General features: G+C 30.8%; 1 protein-coding gene across 6 annotated transcripts in view; it reads left to right on the forward strand.

Moving 5' to 3' along the window:
- LOC143238500 (uncharacterized) overlaps positions 1-24,981 on the forward strand; it is an 85,421-nt gene that overhangs the window by 33,378 nt on the left and 27,062 nt on the right. For 4 of the 6 annotated variants that reach the window (XM_076478788.1, XM_076478787.1, XM_076478786.1 and 1 more), the window contains 22 exons: positions 218-310; positions 551-614; positions 1,588-1,686; positions 2,755-2,898; positions 3,604-3,818; positions 6,387-6,539; positions 7,355-7,525; positions 8,663-8,827; positions 10,661-10,775; positions 15,899-16,080; positions 16,208-16,329; positions 17,279-17,348; positions 17,930-18,090; positions 18,316-18,424; positions 18,703-18,834; positions 19,033-19,253; positions 19,931-20,045; positions 20,376-20,531; positions 20,781-20,929; positions 21,717-21,861; positions 22,531-22,743; positions 23,233-23,439. In XM_076478788.1, coding sequence (XP_076334903.1) covers positions 218-310; positions 551-614; positions 1,588-1,686; positions 2,755-2,898; positions 3,604-3,818; positions 6,387-6,539; positions 7,355-7,525; positions 8,663-8,827; positions 10,661-10,775; positions 15,899-16,080; positions 16,208-16,329; positions 17,279-17,348; positions 17,930-18,090; positions 18,316-18,424; positions 18,703-18,834; positions 19,033-19,253; positions 19,931-20,045; positions 20,376-20,531; positions 20,781-20,929; positions 21,717-21,861; positions 22,531-22,743; positions 23,233-23,439 — 3,201 coding nt within the window. The remainder of the gene's footprint in view (positions 1-217; positions 311-550; positions 615-1,587; positions 1,687-2,754; positions 2,899-3,603; positions 3,819-6,386; positions 6,540-7,354; positions 7,526-8,662; positions 8,828-10,660; positions 10,776-15,898; positions 16,081-16,207; positions 16,330-17,278; positions 17,349-17,929; positions 18,091-18,315; positions 18,425-18,702; positions 18,835-19,032; positions 19,254-19,930; positions 20,046-20,375; positions 20,532-20,780; positions 20,930-21,716; positions 21,862-22,530; positions 22,744-23,232; positions 23,440-24,981) is intronic. The other 2 variants (XM_076478791.1, XM_076478792.1) reach the window with 1 other exon arrangement.

Genomic DNA, 24,981 nt, shown 5'->3' on the forward strand with positions numbered 1-24,981 from the left:
TTAAAATAATTGTAATTATTGGTATGAAAGCACTGATATTTAGAAAGAAAAGTGTTTTCTTTTTACTGTAAAGATTAACATGAAATAATTATATCTTTACTGTGATATTTTGTGAAAAAAGCAATGACAGTATTAAAATCAGTTATTAAGCTCCTGATAACAATATGTGAACTCTTATAGGAAGGAACTACTTCAATGCTATCCTTTTGTTTTTCAGGGAGAACTAGAGCAACAGTTATTACAAGCTAATCCTATCCTAGAAGCATTTGGAAATGCCAAAACTGTGAAAAATGACAATTCTTCTAGATTTGTAAGCAGATTTTTAAAATATAGTATTATGGTTTTTAAAAATTAATTCCTCAAAAGTTTTTAAAAAACAAAGTCTAAACATATAAGCTATTTCTACTGGTATGTTTCAAAAACATTCTTTTTTTGCTGATATTTATTATATTAGCTTGTAATAAGAACAATGTTTTGAACTCAAGAAAATATTTTGTAATTATTAAAAGCTCTAACAATTTTTTTATCTAGTTCTGTTAATGTCTTTCAGGGAAAGTTCATTCGAATCAATTTTGATGCTTCAGGGTTCATTGCTGGTGCCAACATTGAAACTTGTATCCTTCTGTGTATATTGAAAGTTAACAACTGCTTTTTCATTTATAAAGAATCAAAACTTGGTACATCTGTGATTTTTTAAAAATTTTGTTTAATATGTTATCAAATTATATTGAAAACTTACTAGTTAACATAAAGACTTTTATTAACCCAAACAGACTCGTTACAAGATAATCTTAACAGACCATAAGACATTAATTTAAAAACTCAGATAATCTCCTAATATTTACTTACTAAGGGTATTTTGAGTATTCATTGTACATTTATACTTACATGCCGTGAAAAGAATAATATATCAAAAACTAACACAGAGAACAATTTCAGCATTTAGTGTTTGGTTGCATAATTTTACAACAAAAGAATGTTAAAAAAGGGGAAGCAGTAAGTTTTAGATATACTCAAAATACACAGAGTTTTAAAGACTGTATACAAATTATGTTTAAAATTTTTATACTTGAAAATAGTCACAGTTCTATTTTGTACATTGTAAGCCATGATGCTTCTCCATATATTCATCTGTCCCTGTTTGCAGAACTTTTTGCATTGCATATGAAGAGCTGCACATGCAGGAAAAACTCAGCGTTCGCCTGTGAAATGCCAGAAGAACAGGCGTGAATAAAGTTAATGCCAAATGTTATTTCAACAGCAGGATATTCTACACAAAATTGTTAGGAACTAATCACATTATCATTCACATTTCAAAATGTGACTTAAAAAATAAAACTGTAGATATATACCATATGTTATCTCAGGTCTTAGCATGAGTGAAATGCTCAACAGTTACTTTTGACAGTGGGTAGTATGATAAAAGTAGCTCAGAGCTTTGGCTCTGAGTGAAACCAAGTGTGCAACAAAATTAACCTTTTTAAAGTCCTTTGAATTGATAGATTAACTTAAAAGTTTCCTATCATTAATAAAATTCATTGTTTATAATGAGAAACACTCAATATTTTTCTTTAAGTAACTCAACAGATTTATTGGAAAAATCACGTGCCATTCGCCAGGCTGTTAATGAGCGTTCCTTTCATATTTTCTACCAGCTTGTGAGTGGAGCTTCACCAGAAGAACAAAGTAAGTTTATTGCAGACTTTAAGTTTTGTGTACTTAAATCTATGTGATCTGTGTCTTGTATTTCTATTCATATGAATTTTATATAATTTTATTACTTTTTATGAAATTGCTTATTTCTTTTATGTGAGGCATAGATAGCCTAGTTGCTTTTGCACCATAAAACACCAAACTAACCAACCAAAATCCTTTATGTAATAAATTAATTAGCTGTGTCATGGAAATACATTATCATACTGAAAGAATAATGAGAAGGCAACTTCAGGATTGGTGTGGATACTTCCCCATGTTGGAAATCTTAGTGAAAATTTAAAATATGTTCTAAATGAGTTATTCGTCTGTACTGTTCATCAAAGTAGAAAGACACTTAGCATTTCATTGACAAAGGCCTCTCTAACTATACTACCTTCTAAATAAAAAGTATAACTTACAAAATCACCTGCAGATGTAACAAAGATCACATTTAACAAAGAAAACACCAAATAATTAAAGGCAGTACTCTATTATGTAAAACTTAAAACGTTTTGTTATCAGAAATAGAGTGTAATAATTATGGCTACATCATTTCACAAGGTCAACCTGGTATCATCAGGTACAACAGTTACAAGGAAAGTGAACTCCTGAGCTATGTAATACTAACTAGTTTTGTGTATTATAATATTTGAGATATTATATACCCCAGTAATTAACTCTTCTTGTAGTACAAATAGCTTATATAAATAGTGTTCCAGTCACTTCTGTATTTCATGTATCCCAGCCTTCTTGAAGAACACTGGATTAAGTAAAACTAATTATTGGCAATTGTCTCTTGGAATGGCTGGTATGGGTATTAACACTTTTAATGATAAGGAGAGAATAACATTTTGACCTTACATTTTTGAACCTGAAGATGACCTAGAAATGGTAAAACATTGTTCTCTCCTTATCAATAAAAGTGTTAATATCCATACCAGCCATTCTGAGATACATTTTTATTTCAAGTGGGTTTCTCATCATCAAGAATGATATATTGTCTGTCATTATCCTAAGTACAAAGTAATCTGTATAAATATGTATTTTATCATTTTATAGAAGAGTTTCTCCTTGAAGACCTTAAGAACTACAGCTTTTTAACACATGGTAATGTGCCTGTCTCTGGTGTTGATGACTTACAAGAGTTCAAAAATACTGTTAAGGCTATGAACATCATGGGATTTACTTCAGATGATGTCAGTGGTGAGTGCTTGTCCTTTAAAATATCTTAAGTGCATGTTTTAAAAATGTAGGTATAATTTCACATTTATTCATTGTTTTATTTTTATATGGACAATAAAGTTAGAAAACAAATGACTTTTACTTTCCACATTATAATAGAAAAACTTGATTTTAGCCAAAGTGTCACCATTACAGCTTCATCATGACTAGTAGTACATGAACTGTTTGGTGAAAAAAAAATGAACATCAAATAGTTCTGTGAACCCTGATGAACCTTCAATGATAAAATATGTACTGAAACAGGTTTTTTTTTATTAATATTATTATATATTGTTTTTTTAACTTTATTACCAAAATGTCTAAATCCTGCTAGTATGCACTACAAATTCTAAAACGAACAGCAGTACTTTTTATTTTGGATGTTATAGCAGAATTAGAAAATTTATTCATGAAGATAAGTTTAAAATGTATGTCTTTGAAATAATGTTTGTAAGTACTTCTGTGTATATATCTAATACTTTTATATTTCAAAAACAGATGCATTGTATGAGCAATAAAAAAAGCAACTTAAAAGTGAACTTGATGTTTAAATTTCAAGTTAACTAATGAACCTTGAAATAAAACTACTTCTGATAACTTTTGCATATAAAGTATATGACATTACTTATTTTGTATTTATTGATTTTGGTATATTTTGAGTGAAACACTGTTGTTTGTGCACTGCAGGTATATTTCGATTGGTATCTGCAGTGATATTGTTTGGCAATATGAAATTTAATCAAGAAAGAAACTCTGATCAGGCCACTTTACCAGAGAACACTGTTGCTCAGAAGATAAGTCACTTGCTTGGTCTCAGTGTTACAGAGATGACCAAAGCTTTTCTGAAGCCTCGTCTCAAAGTTGGTAGAGATAATGTCACCAAAGCTCAGACAAAAGAACAGGTGATTATGTAACTAAACATTTAAGAAAATAAATAATGAATCTCTAGCAAAAGAAAAAATGATATATTGCCAAAGTTTAACAAAATTATAGATAATAATATATTATATTTCAAACAACCAAAATATAGCAATAACAGGATAGGGAGTAGGGAGCAGCCTTCATGACATAATAGTCAGGGATTATCAATTTGAGACAAGAATTTTGGTTGCTCTTTTGTGAAGCATCATCCTTAGAATAGCAACATGAGCTAAGGCTTCCAGATCATGCCCAAATCATGGTGGATCTTGTAACATTTTGATGTGTTTAATTTTGGCAATCTGTAAGATATTGAACCCATCTGAGATAGTACTGACCTGGTTTAATAATAAATGAAAGCAGATCAAATATTCTAGGATGAGTTGAAAGCAAACCAAACTGTCTGTATACATGATTGGTTTAGAATCAAGATGGTAAAGTATCTGATATGTAATTTAGTCATGTACTTGTTCCTTTTAAAGGTTATAATACATTGTGTCATCAGTTGGGTACACCCACTGTTAATAATATTTTTAGTTTTATATTAATCCAGTAATACTTTGTGAGTTTGGACAGCTTAGCTGATTTAGGTTAATTTTAATTCCATATACTAAGCTAGTAATGCAAAACTGTACCAACTGTTAGCTGAAAACTACTTTGCTTGTGACAGTTAAGCTGGAATTTGGCACCAAATGTTCCAACTCAGCATAAGAAGGATTTGACCTTTCAACATACTAGTTTCACTGTGTGATCACTCCTTGATTTCTTCTCTACATGCTGTTTCTGATTTTTCTTTTTCTGTACTAGTTATTCTTTTATAAAGCTTTGTGATATTCACTATTGCATTTGACTCTAAACTTTAAACCATTAAATTGACATAGTTTATTTAATATCTCAGAATTGCCCTCTTTCCTTTTCTTCATTATTGTTTTTATACAATCTTCAATATTGTACACAATACTAGTAAGTTTAAACTGTGATGTAATCAAATATTACACATTATTTTGATCATGATCATGGTTGTTTATGTGCCTGTAAAATTGTAATTCTTAGGTTGTTGTAGCTCGTAATGATGAAAATGAATCCCTGAGATTAATAGTCAAAGTAACATAGAAGTGAAAATATATGTTATGTTACTGATGTCTTTAAACTTGAGCAATTAATGTTTTAAATGATACTTGTATATAAAAGTAAAGATGACCTCCAAGGTCATTAGTAAGTTAGTTGAAGATAAAAAGCATTTAATCAGGCAGTTATATTATTGAAGTTCCAAAAGTGTACATATTATGTCTTACATATGTTTCAACATCAAGATAAACCTAATATGTCAAACAAGTCTTCTTAGTTCTTCATTATCAAGAGTTGTTTGGGTAACATTACACTCATGCCTGTGGTAACTAGTTGTTTTTAATTTTAATAATCTGAATTAATACATATTCTTTCTTTTAATATCTCACAGAATATTAATTTATTTGCATACTTTCAATGATTTGTTTCAGTGCATTTTCAGTTATAAACCTAAGTTTTATTTATTTTGTCAACAATTCAAATAAAATATTAGTTCCAACCTTTTATGTGAAACTGTGTACAGATAGATATAAATCCATGTTGTAAAATAAGGCATTGAAATGTGGTTTCAGTGTAAAAGCATGCAAATGTCCACCCTGAAGTGTAAAAATTGACATACTATTAATATGTATTAAGGCACACTTAGTTTGACTAATAAACTGAGACAAGAATTTAGTGCACATTTTTAGTGAAATTAAATAATTACATCCAAATGAAGCTAAATGAATAAACAAAATCATGAGGAAGGACTGCATTAAAAACAGCAAATCTCAACCTCTGTAAGATTTTATTTAATGAATATTTACTAATATTGTGGCAAACAACTTAAACCATAATTATGTGTTTCAATAGCATGATGTTAATTCATACTCAATTTATTATTCCTTATGATCAAATTACATTTGTAAATGTATAAAAATGTTTGTAATAAGTTAACGTAGTGTTAAATGAAGTTATATGATTTACAGAAAATTTGACTGCATGTAATACTTTTGATGAAATGTTATTAAATATGTTCACGCTTTATAAAGTTAAGTATAATAGCCTTCATGGCTTAAAAAGTTATGGTTATAATTAATCAGAGGTTGGGATTTGCTGTTTTTAACACAGTCCTTCCTCATGATTTTGTTTATTCATTTAGCTTCATTTGAATGTAATTATTTAATTTCATTAAATTTTATTCAGTGTATGTGAATGGTCACTGATTTATGTTGCACCTTCTATTGCATTGCATTGTTCAAACTTTATGAAGTTAAGTATAGTGGGTTAAAAATTTAAGGTTATTATATATATAATTTACAGCTGAGTATTTATCTTAGCATGTTGTTAAATTCTTGGGTTTATAGTCTGTACTGGTAATGTTTTTTGGATTAACTTGAGCCAATTTTGTTCAGCCAGACATCTTTCAAATATTTTTGATTGATCTTCAACATTTGAGTTGTTATTTATTACGAACAGCAAGTCTTGTTTCTCTCTGTCATAAGGTGGAATTTGCTGTGGAAGCTATAGCCAAAGCTTGCTATGAACGTATGTTTCGCTGGTTAGTTCATCGTATAAATCGTTCCTTAGATAAAACAAAACGGCAAGGAGCGTCTTTCATTGGTATTCTAGATATTGCTGGATTTGAAATTTTTGAGGTAAGCATTAACTTTCTTTGAGTATATCCATGGATAAAATTATTGTGTAACATAAAATGCAAATACAAGTATTAATATAACAGCATTATATACAGATTATATACAAAGTTAAATATATATAAAAGCAATATAAATAGAATATGGTAAATATTAATTAATATTTATATAGTATATACTCACATCCAAGATTTATTCTAGAAGTTTCATATCAAAGTGTAGTCTTCAGACAAATGTAAATCATTTTAACTTCTTTATTAGGAATTTATTAAAGAGATTAAGACTTGTATACAATAATTTAGACTTTGGGGTATTTCATTTAGTCTTATTTTAATAATTTATTATAACAGATTTTATCTTTAATAACTGTTTACTAATATTGTGGCAAGCAACTTAAACCATAATTATGTGTCTCAGTGGCATGACATTAATTCATATTCATTTTTATTATCCCATATGATCAAATTACATTTCTATATGTAGAAAAATGTTTGTAATAAATTAAAGTAGTGTTAAAGGAAATTATATGATTTACAGAAAATTTGACTGCATGTAATACTTTTGACGAAATGTTGTTAAATATGTGTTTACGTGCTGTGTGCACATGTGCGCACACATTTTCACTGATGATACTGAACTATGTATTCAAAAAATATTATTTGTTATCTTACATAAAACTCTATTGAAGTGACATGAAAATTAAATTTGTGTGTCATACTTCATTTTGATATATAAATATCTATACATTCCTCAGCTGTGTTGTGTCTTATAAACATATGGTGGTTTAAGTTTTGAAGAATAACAAATATTCTTTTTAGCTGAACTCTTTTGAGCAACTGTGTATCAACTTCACCAATGAGAAACTGCAGCAGTTGTTTAATCACACCATGTTTATTTTGGAACAAGAGGAATACCAGAAGGAAGGCATACAGTGGAAGTTCATTGACTTTGGTTTGGATCTTCAACCTACTATCGACCTCATTGAGAAGGCATGTTTAGACTCTTCACACTTTTAAATATTGTCATTTTAATCATCATAATTTAATATTTGAGTTGTGCATTTTAACTGCTCTTGCCTAATTATGAAATTGCCAAAGGTCAACTTAGTTTTAATTTTTTAAAAAATTAAAAAAGAATTTAATTTGAAGTAACAATTAATTATAATAAAAATGTTCAGTTGCATTAAATTTCAAATGTAAACAGTTCTGATTGAGTGTTTTTTTTTGTTTTTTTCCAAATAATGTAATATTAAGTTATTTCAATTAAGGAAATATTGATGAAATCACTTGAAAAATGTAGGTAGACATGTATATGAATGCCTAAAATATAATATTGTGTTTTAAATACAAATAAAATATACTGTCCATTTCTTCCATTCACAGTTCAATTTGCCTGTGTTTTGGTGCATTGTTTGTATTATGTTGAATGATTAGTAGTTTTTAGACAAAGAATGATGTGGAAATATCTTGTAGCCACATTTAGACTAAAACAAATGCAATTTTGACTGTACATGTACCTGTTTTATATCTTTCTAAGTCTGTTATCCACTTTACAGTTTTGCTTAAATAATAAGCCCAGATGTCTAGGTGACTAGGGTGCTAGACTGTCAGTCTGAGAGTCACAGGTTTGAAACCTCATCCCATAAAACATGCTTGCCCTTTCAGCTGTGGAGCCATTATAATGTGATGATCAATAGCACTATTTGTTGATAAAAGACTAGCCCAAGAGCTGATGGTGGGTGTTGATGACTAGTTGCCTTCCTTCTAATGTTATGCTGCTAAATGGCTATCACAGCTTTGAAATTCAAAAACAAAGATTGAATAATCTCAGTTGAAGTTACTTTTACTCATTATAGTTGGACATCAAATATGCTTTTATATGAGATTAATATTTTGATTGTAGTGAAATCAAACTTTAATGAAGGTTTGACATGATAGCAAGAAAGCTATTCTTGTAAGAAGCTCTATTTTATTGGTGCAAAAATGTATAGTTTTATATTGTAATTGGTACTTAATTTGTATTAAATTTTTCAATATTCTTTTTGGAATTGATATTTGAAGGTTTTTTGTTTATGTCCAATTTATCTAGTTATTTAAAAACACACACTATCACTATTTTTTCCTTAGCCAATGGGAATACTTGCTCTTTTGGATGAAGAATGCCTGTTTCCTAAAGCAACAGACAAAACTCTTGTGGAGAAGATGATAATCACACATAGTGAACACCCAAAGTTCATAAAGTCTGATTTCAGGGAGTCATCTGATTTCAGTATTTTTCATTATGCTGGAAAGGTAATTTAATGATTACTGTCTCATTAATTATGATTTTCCTTATAATATATTATGTTGCTTTTTTTACTACACATAGTAACAGTTAGTAATATTTTAAAGTCATAATCTATAGTTAGATAGAAAGTATTAAAAAATATAAAGCTATCTCAACATTATAATTTGTAGGCCTTCTTGGGAAACATGTTAATTAAAATTAGATTAAACTTAACTCTTAAGCACAAAATGTATAAATATTCAAGCATGCATGTTGAGCTTTGTTGTTGTTTTTTAAATGAATTCAAAATAGTCCTGGCTTAAAAGGTAAAATACATTGAAATATTTAAAAATATTATGGATCTCTAACTGCAAAAGGAACAAGATAACAAGAATAAATAATTAAAAAGTGTAACTTAATACACTGTTATTCTTACAAGATCACTAAATGTATTCCAGAACATGAAGAGTATGGAATATCTTCTCTATAATGTTGAAACATTTGCAGCTTGTCTAACTTACAGTTCTCATCTATAACAGTTGCCCCTTACATGTATATCACATAATTTTTTGTTTATAAAGTCTTTCTCAATGGAAAGGAATCATAGTTGGCAGAAAGCAGACTAGGTAATACTTTCTTGCTTTAATTAGTAGTCAAGTCTGGATGGAATTCAATGCAAAAATACTGATTTGTACATAAATTTTATCATTACATTGTAACTTATTATCACTTAGTTTTGATAATTTCATTTGCTTTGTGTAACATTTCATGGGCAAAGAAAATGTGAACAACAAAAAAAAGCACTGATTTTTCTCTAATAGCCTGACTACTGCTTTAAGTAAGCTATTTTCTTGTCACAAGGTTAGAAATAACACTAAATTCTTTTAGTTGGTACATGCTGGGTATTTTAATTTTCTTTGCATGTACATATTTCTGCCTTGTGTTAATATGCTTGATTAACCACCAGGGATAACATGAGTTCAGTAACATACCAGTATCCAAGTGTACTTAACTTTTATTGCTTTAAAGTAAGATAAAATCTTACTATGTAACTATACAATAATTCATAGTAACTGAAGAATATTAATTGATATATATTGGTAAACTGGTTGTTTTAGTTATTCTTATGTATTTGTATTTAATCATTTATTCATCTCAATAATTGAAATGTTGAATAAAGTTAATTCTTATGTTGTTAATGCAGTCTGTAACGTTTTATAAAATATGTAAATTATTATTTTCCTGAAAACTTGATTGGTTGTAGCTGCCGTTTGTGTATTTTCTTTTCTAGCACCAGATATATTAGTTCAGTAGAACTAATATTAATGGTATATATGTGTGTGTGCATTAAATATTTCTTTTTCACCAGTGGTGAAATTCAAAAGAGAATCTATGAAGTAAAGGCCTAACACATTTTTTTGACAATTGACTGCAGTTTTTTGTATTCAAGACTCTTCAGCCCATCGTGGGACAGCAAATGAAAAAATACCATTAGGGGTCTTGTAATGGTGTAGTTATATAACTTGTATGGGGGTTTTTAGTCTTTTTTACTTTACCATTTATAGTAATATCAATTAATTTAGGTATGTGAATAGTTTTTTTACATTTTGTCAAATTCATAATTTAATATTATATGATCAACAAACTAGTTAATGATTGTGTGTGTGTGTGTGTGTGTGTGTGTATTAAAGATCTTTTTTTTCTTTCACGCGGAGTGAAATTGAAAAGATAATCTATGATGTAGAGGCCTAATTTAAGTTAGTATATGGTGAAGTAAAATGGATTTTAAAAGATAACAGATAGAACTACTGTTATTGGTTTTCTGCAAATTTATATTTTTTATTTTTGTGTGCCTTTAGGTAGACTATCTTGCTAATCAGTGGTTAATGAAGAACATGGACCCCTTGAATGAAAATGTTGTCTCATTACTACAAAGTTCTCAAGACCCATTCATCACTCAGATTTGGAAAGATGGTAAGTGAAAGGGAGCATTGTTTAATTAGCTAGCCTACAGAATTATGGGAAATGGAAATGTTTTACATAAGCTGTGAGTGACATCAAAGAAACTTACTAATTTAAACTGTAGTGGAAAAAAAAACTTTCAATTGTGCTGTTTCATAATTAGAAAGATTTTCATTATTTAGATATGCAAGTGTTCTGCATATGGTTAGTGATATCCTTGCAAATTGGATGTACAAAGGTTGTAAACTTATGCTAATCCTCTTATGTAGGTGAAGTTTACACATCACGTATTTTCAATAAAGCTTATGCTTACTTCACTCTGTTTCTGTGTCATTACCTCCTGGAATGGAATCATATTTGTTTATAGGTACAGGGATGTTTACAAGTTAATGCAATTTTCAGGTTTATCTGCATTGAATGCATATAATGGGTATGATTGTAAAGTTTATAAACTGTGATCAAGGAAGGGCACTTATTAACGCCTCATAGAACTTGTGGTGGAGAGAGAAAACAATGATTGAGTAGGGATTTAGTCTGAAAATGCAACAAGGAATGGATAAAGGCCTTCTATGGACTAAGAAGTTTGACCAGCTATGATGAGAGTTATGTCAACATCTTAAATCTATTCTGAGGATCAAGAGGCCAATATGCAGATAAGGAAGACCTAACTTGTTACTGTTACACATCCTTTGCTGGTTAACCCCTTAACTGTGGAATGCTCCATATAGTGCTATTGTAAACTGACAATCAATTGCAGAACCTACCATGTTGTGCAAATTAATTTTTTTCAAGCAACAGCCTGTGGAATGCACCCAGTTGATTAGTAAACTATGATTAGTTGATAATCTATTTCAGCTGATATGATGGGTTTCATTCATTAACCAAAAACATGCTGAATTACTTTTTAAAAGAATTACATTTTCTTATATACTGAAATATTACATAATACAAATGAAATATAAAAAAATAAAAAATTATTAAATTCTGCACTGCCCTATAATTTTCAATGAAAAATCTTTAGAGCAAAGTGGTTAACTTTAACATCAAAGATCATATTTTTGCTAAAATGAATCATGGTAACAACATTTAACCTGAATATTTATGGCTTACTGAGATGCTCTCTGTGGATTCCAGAGATATTGTTAACTAGTGCAGGCATTACCTGATTTTGATATGATTTATCCATGGTAAAGGGAAGCAGTTGATGAAGTTCATTACAGTGTGTTGCAAACCATTCCAATAAAGCAGTGGTTCTTAACCTGGGTTCAATAGAAACCCAGAGGTTCGGTGAGTTGGTCTCAGGGGTTCAGCGGTGGTCCGTTCACCCCACTCATATGATTCATGATGTCATGCTCCACTTGGACATCATTGGCTACAGCTGATCATGTCACATCACTTGGCCTTAATATATGTGCTGCAGGGAACTTTGTGCGTTTTGCAGTCAACTTGTGACTGTAGTAACCGTGCGTCATTTGTGATTTTTTTCCTAGTCTTTCAATCCCTTCATACTAACTATGTCGAGCAAAAACAGAAAGTGGTCAGATTAATACATACAATATGGATTCACGTGTATAACGGAACATGATGGGAGTCAGCGTCCTCAGTGCATGATTTACAATGCCAAGTTGAGCAATTCTAGTCTAGCACTGGCAAGACTAAGAGAACACTCCCTAAAGCTGCATGAAGATGGGAAATACAAGAACACAATGCTTGCTGAATTCAAGGTAAAGAGAGCCAGGTTCAATGAAAAGGCTACTTTGCCTGTTCTCAGCTTTGTACCCATTGACAAATCAATCCTCACAGCATCGTACAAAGTTGCGTACTTGATCACAAAGCAGGACAAACTACCCACCATTGGTGAAGCACTCGTAAAATCAGCTGCATTGAAGATGGAGAATATCATGCTGGAAAAAGCTGCTGAAAATAAGTTATCCCAAATACCTCTTTCAAATGACACCATTAGCAGCAGAATAGATGACATGAGCAATGACATCTTGGCTCAAATTGTTACAGATCTGATTTCAAGCCCAGCGAAATTGAGCCTTCAACTCGATGAGACCACTGATGTTTCCAATCTAAGCCAGCTTTTTGTATTTATGCTCAATGTGAAGAACGACGAGAGAAAAGTAGATTTTTTATTTTGTGAGCCTCTTGCAACAACAACTAAGGCAGCTGATGTGCAGAAACTTGTGGATGGCTTCTTCAGAGACAACGATCTTTTGTGGGATATGGTTTCTGCAGTTTGTCCGGACAGAGCTCCAGTCATGCTGGGATGAAACTCTGGTTTTGGTGAGCTGGTGAAAACCAATGCACCACACATCATTGTAACACACTGTGTTCTGCACAGGCATACGTTGGCAACAATAATCTTGCCTTCAAAATTGGCAAAAGTATTAAAAATTGTAGTGGAATGTGTGAACTTTGTGCGAAATAGTGCGCTTTATCCCAGAGAAAGGTGCTGAATTGTGTTTTTGCCAGGCATGTGGAATTAAGCCCTGTTTTTGCTAGAGCACCAACATTGTCATGCAGATTGCTTTGAAAAATCTGAGTTCATTCTCATTTTGACGTACATGGCCGATATCTTCCATACTCTCAATTATTTCATTCAACAGATGCAGGGCAGTGGAGTCAACATCATTGAAGCGGAAGAAAATCTGAAGGCTTTTCAAAAAAAGCTACCATTATGGAAATGACGAACAGAGAATGATAACTTTGCAAACTTTCCCGTGCTGGACAACTGTGTAAGTAAGATCGAAGATGTGTCTGAAATCGGAGATCCAGGGAACTAAAGCAAGCAATTGCCATGCACTTAGATAAGCTCACAAAGTCTCTCGACAAATATTTCCCCACCAGAGAGTCATATCCAGCATGGGTGAGACAGCCGTTCACGTTTAGTGTTGCAATAGCAGATGTCAATGATGAATACCTCGACGAAATTATTGAACTTTAGCAGAGCCAGGTTCAACAGCAACTTTTCAGAACAACAATGCTCTTAACGTTTTGGTGTCACTAAATCATAACGTACCCTCTTATTGCTAAGAAAGCCCTTGAGATACTCATACCATTTGTTACAACATATCTTAGTGAGCAATCCTTTTCGAGGATGGTAGACATAAAAACGAAGAAAAGGAACAGACTTTGTTACGAAAATGATATAAGAGTGGCACTTGCCAAGGTGAAGTCGCGCATTTCTGAACTTGTCTCTGAAAGGCAACAGCAAAAGTCACATTGATTTGCAGTAAATATTCATTGAGTTATGTTTTTGTTTTTGTGTGAAATTCATGTTTTGTTCTTTGAACACAGTGATATTGTGTGCAACTGATGCATGGTTCATTTTGTGCACTAATAAAATATCTACCTATGTTTTGAATTTGAAAAAATCATATTTTATTTTTCCAATTATGAAGGGTTCAGTGAATGCAAGTATGAAACTTCTGGGGTTCAGTACCTCCAACAAGGTTAAGAACCACTGCAATAAAGGAACTGTCATTTTACTGTGGCTCATCAGATTTTTCTGGCAGCTAGGAGTCATTCCAGCCAGCAAGGTATGCTGACATTTCACCCAGAAGCTGATCACAATACAGTGGTGACTGATGTCCTTACTTGTGGAATTTTGCTCCTAAGGACACCATATTCACCAGAATTCAAATACCTTTAGACTTTTGAAGACTGACAAGAATCTCAATTTCATAGCAGTAGAAAAGCTATTTGTGCTATGAGGTTGTTATGGTAATGATATAAAATAGTTTAACTTGTTTATTTAAGATGGCCACTGAGGATTAGAACCATTTCCTCAAATATTTCAAGCACATTGTTGAGTACATGATATGCAATGTTTGATGCTGAGTCTATATAGTCTGGCATTTAATGCCTTACACAGCTCAGAAGTGAGACTGCAACAAAACTTTGCTAGAAGACTTGAGCAGTTTGAAGATCATAGTCTTTTATAGAACATCTTCTGGTAATGTTAGTGACAGACATTTATTGAGGGTCTTCCAATTGAACCCATGCATTACCTTTTGAGTTTCAGGAATGTCTTGTCTGTAATGGAGAGTTTCTGTGATATAGTTACTTGATTTTATTTCAGTAACTTGTACATTGGGGCAAAGGAAAAAATTCGCAGCAGTACCAACTGCTGCTATGGATGTGCCTCCAAAGCAGTCTCCAAAATTTAGAGCAGTGCCCATGTTTCAACAGATCTACCAGTCACTAACTTCACTCTGCCAGATACCAGAATATATCATGGTGCAACTGCCATGGTTTCACATGGGAGAACAGGGCAACCTAAGGCCTATTTGTCATGATTGCATTATGAGTGTAGCTGAAGTTGGACTCCTGAAAATACCAGGGTAGTTAGAAAAGGAACCTGTTCTTAATTCTGGATTATGAGTCATTGGTTATGAGAATGACCATATCCTGTTTCATATCCATATCCAAACACTTTTCCCATATAATACTTCTTCAAAAAGAAAGAAAAAAAAACCTTATAAAATATTTACATCTTGTAACTTTTTTTCTTTTCAGTGAAACGTGAATATTATGATTAGTAATTACAAGCACAAACAACCATCCATAGGATGGCATTTTTGTTAGTGTTAAAGAATTTCTGAGAATACATCTAGTCACTTCTGTGTCAACAACTTAACTGCATTTTTTTACTTCATGTTTTAAGTTTGTGTTACCATAACTTGTTTACTTGTATAAATGTATGCTTATAATCTAAGAACATAATGTAGATAAAGCTTTTAATGTTCTGTGTTATTTCTGCAATATCTCAAATTATCCAAATGAAAATAAGGTGATTTGTCGAAAGTGATGGTATTATTTCATAACCAAAAGTCAGTTATTAAAATATATCCTGTACACACACACACAGGTCAGTAAAAATGCATAGGAACTGGAGAAATTAAAGTTTATTTTAGAGATAACTTTAATTTAATTTTTTATGCTTGAAATTATGTTTCTCTCCATGTTTTAATAAATAGTAGTTATATCAGTAGTACTGTATTTTGTATTTAATGTGTCTAGAACGTTATATATGTTGTTTCATTTTAACATTTACAAGTTTCTCTTGTAAATACTTTTTCAGATATTTTGTCTGGTCATTTATATAAAAACTTAATTTTTTCTTCTAGCTGAAATTGTTGGAATGGGAGCAACTACAATGTGTGACACAGTGTTTGGAGCACGAACAAGGAAGGGAATGTTTCGAACAGTTTCCCAGCTTTACAAAGACCAACTATCTAAACTTATGGTGACTCTGAGAAATACTAACCCTAATTTTGTTCGATGCATCATTCCTAATCATGACAAAAGAGTATGTGTGATCTTGTTAAATATTCTTTATAAAGTAAAGAATAAACTCTTGTAGAATTTCAAAATATGAAACCTCTTTTAATAATTTTATTGCATTTTTATGTTTGTTACATACTGATATTCTCTAGCCTGGGAAGATAGATTCTATTCTGGTTCTGGATCAGTTACGATGCAATGGAGTACTTGAAGGAATCAGAATCTGTCGCCAGGGCTTTCCTAATAGAATCCCTTTCCAAGAATTTCGTCAAAGGTAAAAACAGTAGATAATTCTTCATATTGCTTAAATTAACATTCATTTGGTTGGTCCACTACAGAAGAAATGTTGACTATGTTTCCAAATTCAATGTGTATCTACATGAAATATGACAAGCTTTTAGTAAAATGTACAAACCAGTATTTGTACGTAAGATATGTCTAAAAATGACAACTTTCTCAAAACCTTAAAATAACTTAATGCTTACTGAAAGCTTTCAAAATTTTATGAAAATACACAAAATACATTAGAAGTATGGAGTTTTAAAGATCAATTTGAGATCAATTTTTAGGTCAAATAAATTGAGCCCATAATGAGAGAGTTAAAGTATATATTGGTCACTTTCATTGATCTAATGTTTACATGAAAATAATTAAAACTATGATTGTATTTGTAACATTCCGTTAAGTTGCTTTTATTCTATTTTAATCCATCAATTTCATGTTGTTTCCAAATTGTCTGCTTCCAAACCTTTCAGTGGTATTATATCAAATAATAAACTTGATATTCAAACTCTAAACTTATTGAAAATATTTCTAGAATGTTATCAGTGTTTTATCATAGCTCAAAGTGATAAAATATTTTATACTTGTAATGTTTCAAGATGCACTTTTTATACAAAACATTAAGTTAATGTATTTTAATAATGCACACATTCAACTCTACATTAAAGATCTGATGGACAGCTAGCATTATTTTTAATAACACAAGTTCTTAAATTATATCTATCTATTATATCTATTTGCTTTGACAATGAAGCTGTCCCAGACCATAAAAATTATACATGCATCATTGTTTTAAAGGATACTCCATACATTTTCATGTTAAGTAATGCCAGTCAGTATGTTTGTTTTTACAAAGATTTCGTATATAATTAGATTTAAGGTTGTTATTGGTAATGCTCTTTGAAAAGAAATTATGCAAGGTGTTTCTGATTTTTATATAGGTATGAATTATTGACACCAAATGTTATTCCAAAAGGTTTTATGGATGGTAAAGTTGCTTGTGAAAAAATGGTAAGATGTTCTTGAGAGTAAGACATTTGTTTTGAATAAAGTCATATAAAAAAAAGTAAAAACATATAGTTATACTTGTACAATTCAAGTAGTGAGCTATAATTTTGCCAACTTTCTACATAAAGAAAAGTATCATAGAGATATGTTGAGTTTAGTAGTATAGCACTTTCTGTGAGATTCTTTTAGACCAAAATATTTCTCTTTGTGTTCACATTCAAATTGATTTATCATTTGTATTAAGTGAATTGTACACTTTATTACTATCTAGTATCATGTTTTATCACAATATTTGTAACTTTAACTTGGAATTGTTATTTTTTTATGTTTTTTTATTTTAACTGTCACTAAAATACATTTTGATTCAGGTGATTGGTCTAAGCAATTATGTTTTCTATGTTCCATGGTCTTCAAGCTTCCTCTCTGTCTTTTTTTGCTTTATCTCTACTTTCAGTGTTAGGTTTGTGCCACAATTTTGTGTAAATACCATTTTTTACATTGATATCTACATACTTAACAATAATATTCATGAACTACTGGCTTGCTCCTCAATCTAAGCATTTATATTGTTGTTTTATTTTCAGATACATGCACTTGACCTTGACCCTAACCTTTATAGGATTGGTCAGAGTAAGGTTTTCTTCCGAGCAGGTGTACTGGCACATTTGGAGGAAGAACGTGACATGAAGATATCCGACCTCCTAATCCAGTTTCAGTCTTTTTGTCGTGGATATGTAGCTCGAAGGTAAAATTTACCAAATGTTTAGGTAGATTCAAAGATAATAATGGAAAGTATTTCAAATGCAAAATATTTACTTGCACAATGCACCTGTAAAACTTTGCAAACACAGAAATGGTTCATTAAATGTTAAACATCATCTGAACTTTATGTTTATTTTAAGGATTATGCATATTCAATAATTTAAATTCATATCTTATAAAATCTAGCTTGTTTTTGTAAAATATTTAGAAACTATCAGAGACGGCTTCAACAACTAAATGCTGTAAGGATTTTACAGAGAAACTGTGCTTCATACTTGAAGCTGAGAGACTGGCCCTGGTGGAGATTATACACCAAGGTTAGTTACTATAACATTTTATTTACATTAATATGATTGGTATATATTCTAAAAAAAAATTGAGGGTGTACTTTTTGTATATAAGATAAATTGGGTAGGAAACATCACATTGAGTTAATGGTTGATTCAGTTGAAATGTTGTATTCAACTCTTACAAATGAAAGCTGACAGTATCCTGGTTTTTTGCCATTTAGGTCTTAAACATTCTGTATCAGTACTTAAAGCTGTAAGAATTGACTTTTCAGCAGTATATGATTAACATAATTGTCTTTAAATAGGTCAAGCCACTCCTACAAGTTACTAAACAAGAGGAAAAATTAAATGCAAAGGAAGAAGAACTCAGAGACATAAAAGAAAAAATGGAAAGAGCAGAGGAGAAAGCTACAGAGATTGATAAAAGGTTTCAGCAAGTAAGCACTGATGAATATTTGTATCTCGCGTGTTGTGATTTAGTGATTCAAAATTTATTGTAAAATGAGTTTTGTGGTGTGGATTGTTGTTATATGTGAACAAAGCAGTTAATCTTGTATAGGTTAGGCTTACATGATATTATAAAAATGTGATTTACTTGTAGTTCATTTATTATTATTGATTAAATTATTATGAAGCTGGTAATGGAGAAGAACACACTGACAGAACAACTACAGGCAGAAACAGAGCTGTGTGCAGAGGCTGAAGAGAGCCGTCTCCGTCTCCTGGAAAGAAAGCAAGAGTTAGAAGAAATTCTGCATGATCTGGAGACACGTATTGAAGAAGAAGAAAGTAGAAGCTTAAACCTGTCATCTGAGAAAAAGAAAATGCAACAGACCATTCAAGATTTGGAAGAACAGTAAGATTTGCATGATTAAAAGTAACTTTTAATACTTATTTTTATTACATGGTTATACAGAATGCCACCTTTGTAAAGTATAGACTTTACTTAAAAATAGTTTTTCAAATTGGGGTTATAAGTTATTGGAGAAACCAAAATTGTAATTTTTCTTAAATTAGTTTGACATCAAATCATGACCAAGTCAAAATATTTTTATTCAAGAAAAAAGAATTAATCATATTGATAGCCACAAATTTACTATATATGTTTTCATATATAGCACTATTTTTTAATAAATGGAGAAATTAAAGCTGTACCTTACACATGGATAAGTTAGGTTTTTTAGGATAAATAAGAAAAGGTTATTTGAAGTGAGAAAAAGATAAAAGACTTTAAGCATCCCTTACATCCAACACATTCTCCTGATCATATTTCACTATGTAATTAAATGGTCTATAAAAGGGGGGAAAAAGTATTAATACAAAGTTACAAAACAGCTAGTTCCTATTTAATTGTTCTGTGTTTTTGTTAAGTGTCAAATATGAAGTAGATTGCACAATTCTGTTGTTTTCTCAATACTTAATTTATTTTTATTTGATTTTCTTTAATGTGTGTGTATGTGTATTATACTGTTATTAGTGTGATTCGTTTTTCTAAGTAGAAATTTTGTTTTTTATGCATTAATAAAAATCTAGATTAGAAGAAGAGGAAGGTGTTCGCCAGAAGCTCCAGTTGGAGAAAGCTAGCCTTGATAGTAAATTTAAAAAACTCGAAGAAGACTATGCTGTTATGGAAGACACTAATCAAAAGGTTTACAGTGTGTTTCTATACCACATATTAAAACATTAACACTAAAATCATTATGTAGTTTCATAAAATGTTTCATGTAACAGTTGATATTGTTTTGAAATAATTTTTGAAGTTTAGATTAGAGATGTATAAGATAAGTAGTTTGTTTATTTCATCTAACACAGTAAAGGGTTTTAACATCAGTATTTAAATAGTATTTATAATTTCATTAAAAGTAACTTGTTCATGCTGTATTATGCAGTTACTGATTATGTTAAAAGTAATGAGAAATAGACAGAATGTCTACATTTTTCATTTCATGATGTTATAGTTTATTTTGGCGATTTTTAGCTTGTCAAGGAAAAGAAAATTCTTGAGGAACATCAGGCAGACTTGGCTCAAATTTTAGCTGAAGAGGAAGAGAAATCTAAACACTTGGGAAAACTGAAGGCCAAGTATGAGTCCAACATCTCTGAACTAGAAGAACGTCTTCATAAAGAACAGCATGTAAGATACTCATTTCAAATTGTTAAACTTTTTTAATATTTGGCATTTTTAAACTCTGTAATATTATTATAATAAAAGTTTGTTTTACGTATTCATTCACATCATAAATATAATTTTTAAGTATTGTTTATTTCATTTATACTTTAAATGCTATACAGTGTTTCAAGCTGTGGAAGTGACATTTGCAGTTTCTTTTGTCTTGGCTTTTAGAAATTTCAAAATTTTATTTTTGATGGCTATTATGACCAGGTCAGGCAAGAGATGGAGCGAGTGAAACGACGATTAGAAACAGAACTAAATGATGTCAAAGAGCAGTTGAGTGAAAAAAAAATTGAACTTGAAGAAATACAAAATCAGCTTATCAAGAAGGAGGAAGATTTGAACCAATCACTTGTCAGGTGCTAAAATTTTGCTTTATTATTTGTCTAATGTTATTGACATATGCACTGTTTAATAATGTAACCATACGTCTTGCATATTTTGACAGTTATTAAAATAATATAAATTATATAATTCAAGTGCTTTTGAAAGGTGAATCTTTCTTCTTTAGAAGTAATCTGAAAAAGAAAGTTCTTCCTTTCAAAAGCACTCAAGTTATACAGTTTTTATTGTCTTACATTAAGATTTTTTTTAACCTAGTGTTATTCTGACATCTTGACAATTATTAAGCCAGCTCTTATAAGCTGTGACAGCCAAGTTTTAACAACTATCATTGTTTTGGTGCTTATCAATTACAATAAAGAAATTAAATGTTTGTCATTCTTTTGATATAACAAACAAATCTTGTTACTTTTCATTGACTTAATGGTTGTCAACTTTTTACAATTTATACAATTCCCATTGTTTCATTGCTAATCATAAGCAACAAACAAATCTTGATACTTTTCATTGACTTAATAGTTGTCAACTTTTACATTTTATACAATTACCATTGTTTCATTGCTAATTGCTTATTGAATAATGTTTTTACTAGGTCTGTGTAAACCTGTTTTGTTTGAAAGTTCTCATTGTTGTATAGTTCTTGCATATTCAGCTAATTATCTTGCCACGACACATTTATTTAAACTGGAAATGACATGTACTCCATTTTAACTTCTGTTATTAATTTATTCATTCCTTTAAATAGATATCTTATATAACATATTCAAAAGTGATTTTACCACCATAAAATATGTTTAATGTTAGGTGTGATGAGGAAGCTGCAGCCAAGGCTCAAGCTCAGAAGGCCCTTCGTGAGGTAGAGAACCAGTTGGCAGAAGTGCAGGAAGATCTTGATGCTGAGAAGGTAGCAAGGACAAAGGCTGAAAGAGAGAAGAGAGATCTAAATGAGGTGATTCATTTTTAAAATGTTTTCTACACACTATTTTAAAACTGTTGTGTGAGTTTACATATATGTTAATGGAAATAAAAAAGTGAAAGAAAATGAACTACATATATTTTGATTTTGTGCTTTGCTTTTGCATCATAAATACTAATAAGTCTCAAAATAGAGACACTAAAATCTTAGTAATAAGTGAAGAAACTTGACTTTTATGAGTTTGATCATGAATCGTAATTTTTTTTGTTCTTTTTCTTTACTTCAATACAGAGGTATTGCTATTTCCTTAAAACATTCAGTGCTCGGGCCCGTAGGCATGAGAATTCTAGGCACTTCAGTGTGATGTCAATCATGATTATCTATTCTGATTTTTCAAGACATCAACTGGGGATTCAGGGCATTGCCAAATATAAGGACACAAGCCCTGTGTGCCAGTGCCTAGCAATGTTTCTGCTTCAGTGTTATTAGAATATTAATACTTTTGTTAAAACCTAAACAATGATATTTATTCCTGTGGTTGTTTTATTGTTAATGTAAATAAAAAATGTATTTTTACATTACAGTTCATTTAGTTGGGGCATAATAAGGAAATACAGTGTATAGAATATTTTCATTAAAATAAACAAACTTAGAATCACAATAATAGTGTTATATTTTATGGAACTTTCCATCTATTTTAAGGAATTAGAAGCTCTGAAAAATGAGTTATTAGATTCCCTTGATACCACTGCTGCACAGCAGGAACTACGAACAAAGAGGGAACAAGAGTTAGTAATGCTGAAAAAAACTGTTGAGGAAGAATCTTCTGCTCATGCCAACCAAATTACTGAACTTCGACAAAAGCACATCCAAGCCATTCAGGAACTTAACAATCAGTTGGAGGCAGCAAGAAAGGTGATACATCTAGTATTATTAGCTTTCACAAATATTTCATCCTAAACTGAATTATGTGTGGAATGATGGGTCTTCAGAGATGGTAAACAATGCTGATTGTCTTCGACTTGATTGCTCTTTTTGAAGTAGTTGGTTTTCTTTTCATATATTATGTATTGTTAATCACCCTGGTGTGAATCATCTATGATATGAGAAGCATTATTACTTTGATTAATTTTCTCAAATAATGAATTGTAGAGCTTCATGGATTCCCTAAAAAAACATCTGAGTTTTTTTCAGTTTGATATATACACTGTATGCAGTTTAAAACCCATTTATTAAACATAGACAAAACTGTGCTCATTATCTCTATATTAAAAAGAATTGATAATAAGGTAGAATGATTATTTAAAAGTAATATAAGACAAAATTGTTTTTATAGACATTTAATTCTTCTGATTTATGTGAAAGTCAAAACTTAGTAAAACTTAGGCACTGTTTTCGTTTTAGGCTAAAGCAGGTCTTGAAAAAATTAAAGCTAACTTAGAAGGAGAGAACTTGAACATCACCAGTGAGTTAAAAACATTAGCAGCAGCACGACAGGAATCTGAAAGAAAAAAGAAACAGTTGGAAAGCAATGTGCAAGAAATGACAGTGAAAGTGACAGATCTGGAGCAAAGCAAAGCTGAGATTATCGAACGTGTTCAAAAACTTCAAGTAAGTTTTACTTGTAAAAAAGTAGTGTTAATTTCTTGAGAAATGTCAAACCCATGTAAACTGTCTAGTAAAGTTTACAGGATGTTAAGATATTCAACATGGGTTTTCTTATTAGAGAAATGGATCCTACTTGAAAAATCTTTCTTTAATATCGTTGTCTTAAATAGACCAGTGTGTTAATAACATAACATTTTGCAACAACATGGGACCTATTAGCTCATCTCAACTGTTCCACACTCTAAACTAAATTAATTTAAAAAAACAACAACTTAAAGCCAGCCATTATCATTCATATGTTTATCATTCTTTTTCTTAAACTCATTTCAATTTGCTGTCTCTACAACATTAGAAAAACAAATAATTTCAACCACCCTGTTAGAAAAATAAAACTTTCCTAACTGAAGATTACTCCTACTCTGCAAAAATTTGTACTTGTGTCACATAGTCCTACCATTCCCACTGTTGCATAGGCAAAAAGGTGATGTATCAGCACTATAAGTTTCCTCTACAATCTCAAACACCTCAATCAGACCCCCTTACCAACTCTTTTATTCTTATGAGAAAACAATCTGAGAAATTTCAGATGTGAAACCCTCACTCTCTTCTCATGTGACAACCCCTCCACCCCAAGCACTATTCTAGTAACCTTTCTCTGAGCCATTTCCAACAATTCAATGTCTTTCCTAATGTAAGGAGTCCAAGACTGAACACTGTACCCCAAATGTGGCCTAACCAGTGACCTATAAAATGAAATTATAACCTCCTTAGATTTGTATTCATTATTTCTGTGGGTACAATTTAGAATCCTATTTGCCTCTTACCACTGGTAACAGTGAACTGCTAGGTCAGCTTTAGAGACTGGTCAACTATTACACTAAGATCCCTTTCTTACATCACACTGTTAAGGTTATTCCCATCCAAGTCTTACTTGTAATTAAAAATATGATAACCCACATCCATTATCATGCATTTATTATAATTAAAACACATCTGCTATATATTTGTCAAATTCACTAAATGATCTAAATCCTTTTGTATAGCAGCAGCATCCTATTCACATCTAGCAACATTCAAGACCCTAACATCATCCACAAATTTAATAATATATAAAAACCAGTGTGTGTTGAATATGAAGATTATAGACTTTCAGTTTTGAGATTTTGTCAATGACACAAAAGAAAAAAAAATGTGAAAAATGTTTCTAGGAATAATTTTAATTTTATGTTTATCTTCAGATGATACCTCAGGCCATTGAATTTCTATTGTGCAAGTTCATCTGTATAATAATAATAATAATAAAGATTTTTTCTGGCCAAGTATTACAAGAGTTTCTTATTTCTTTTTATTAAACTTTAAGTTTAGGGAAAATCATAAAAATAAGAAACTATAACCCAAACACTTTTGAGAAACAAATCATTTTTTGTTTCTGATGAAGAAAGGGCTACCTTTCTCAAGTACCAAGGTTATAAGTTGTTGTTTTTTTAACCTGTATTTTCTTATGGTAAATCTATTGTAGGTAATTTATGCTATAATTAATTTATT

This window comes from Tachypleus tridentatus, chromosome 13 (assembly GCF_004210375.1).
Source record: "Tachypleus tridentatus isolate NWPU-2018 chromosome 13, ASM421037v1, whole genome shotgun sequence".
NCBI lineage: Eukaryota > Metazoa > Arthropoda > Merostomata > Xiphosura > Limulidae > Tachypleus > Tachypleus tridentatus.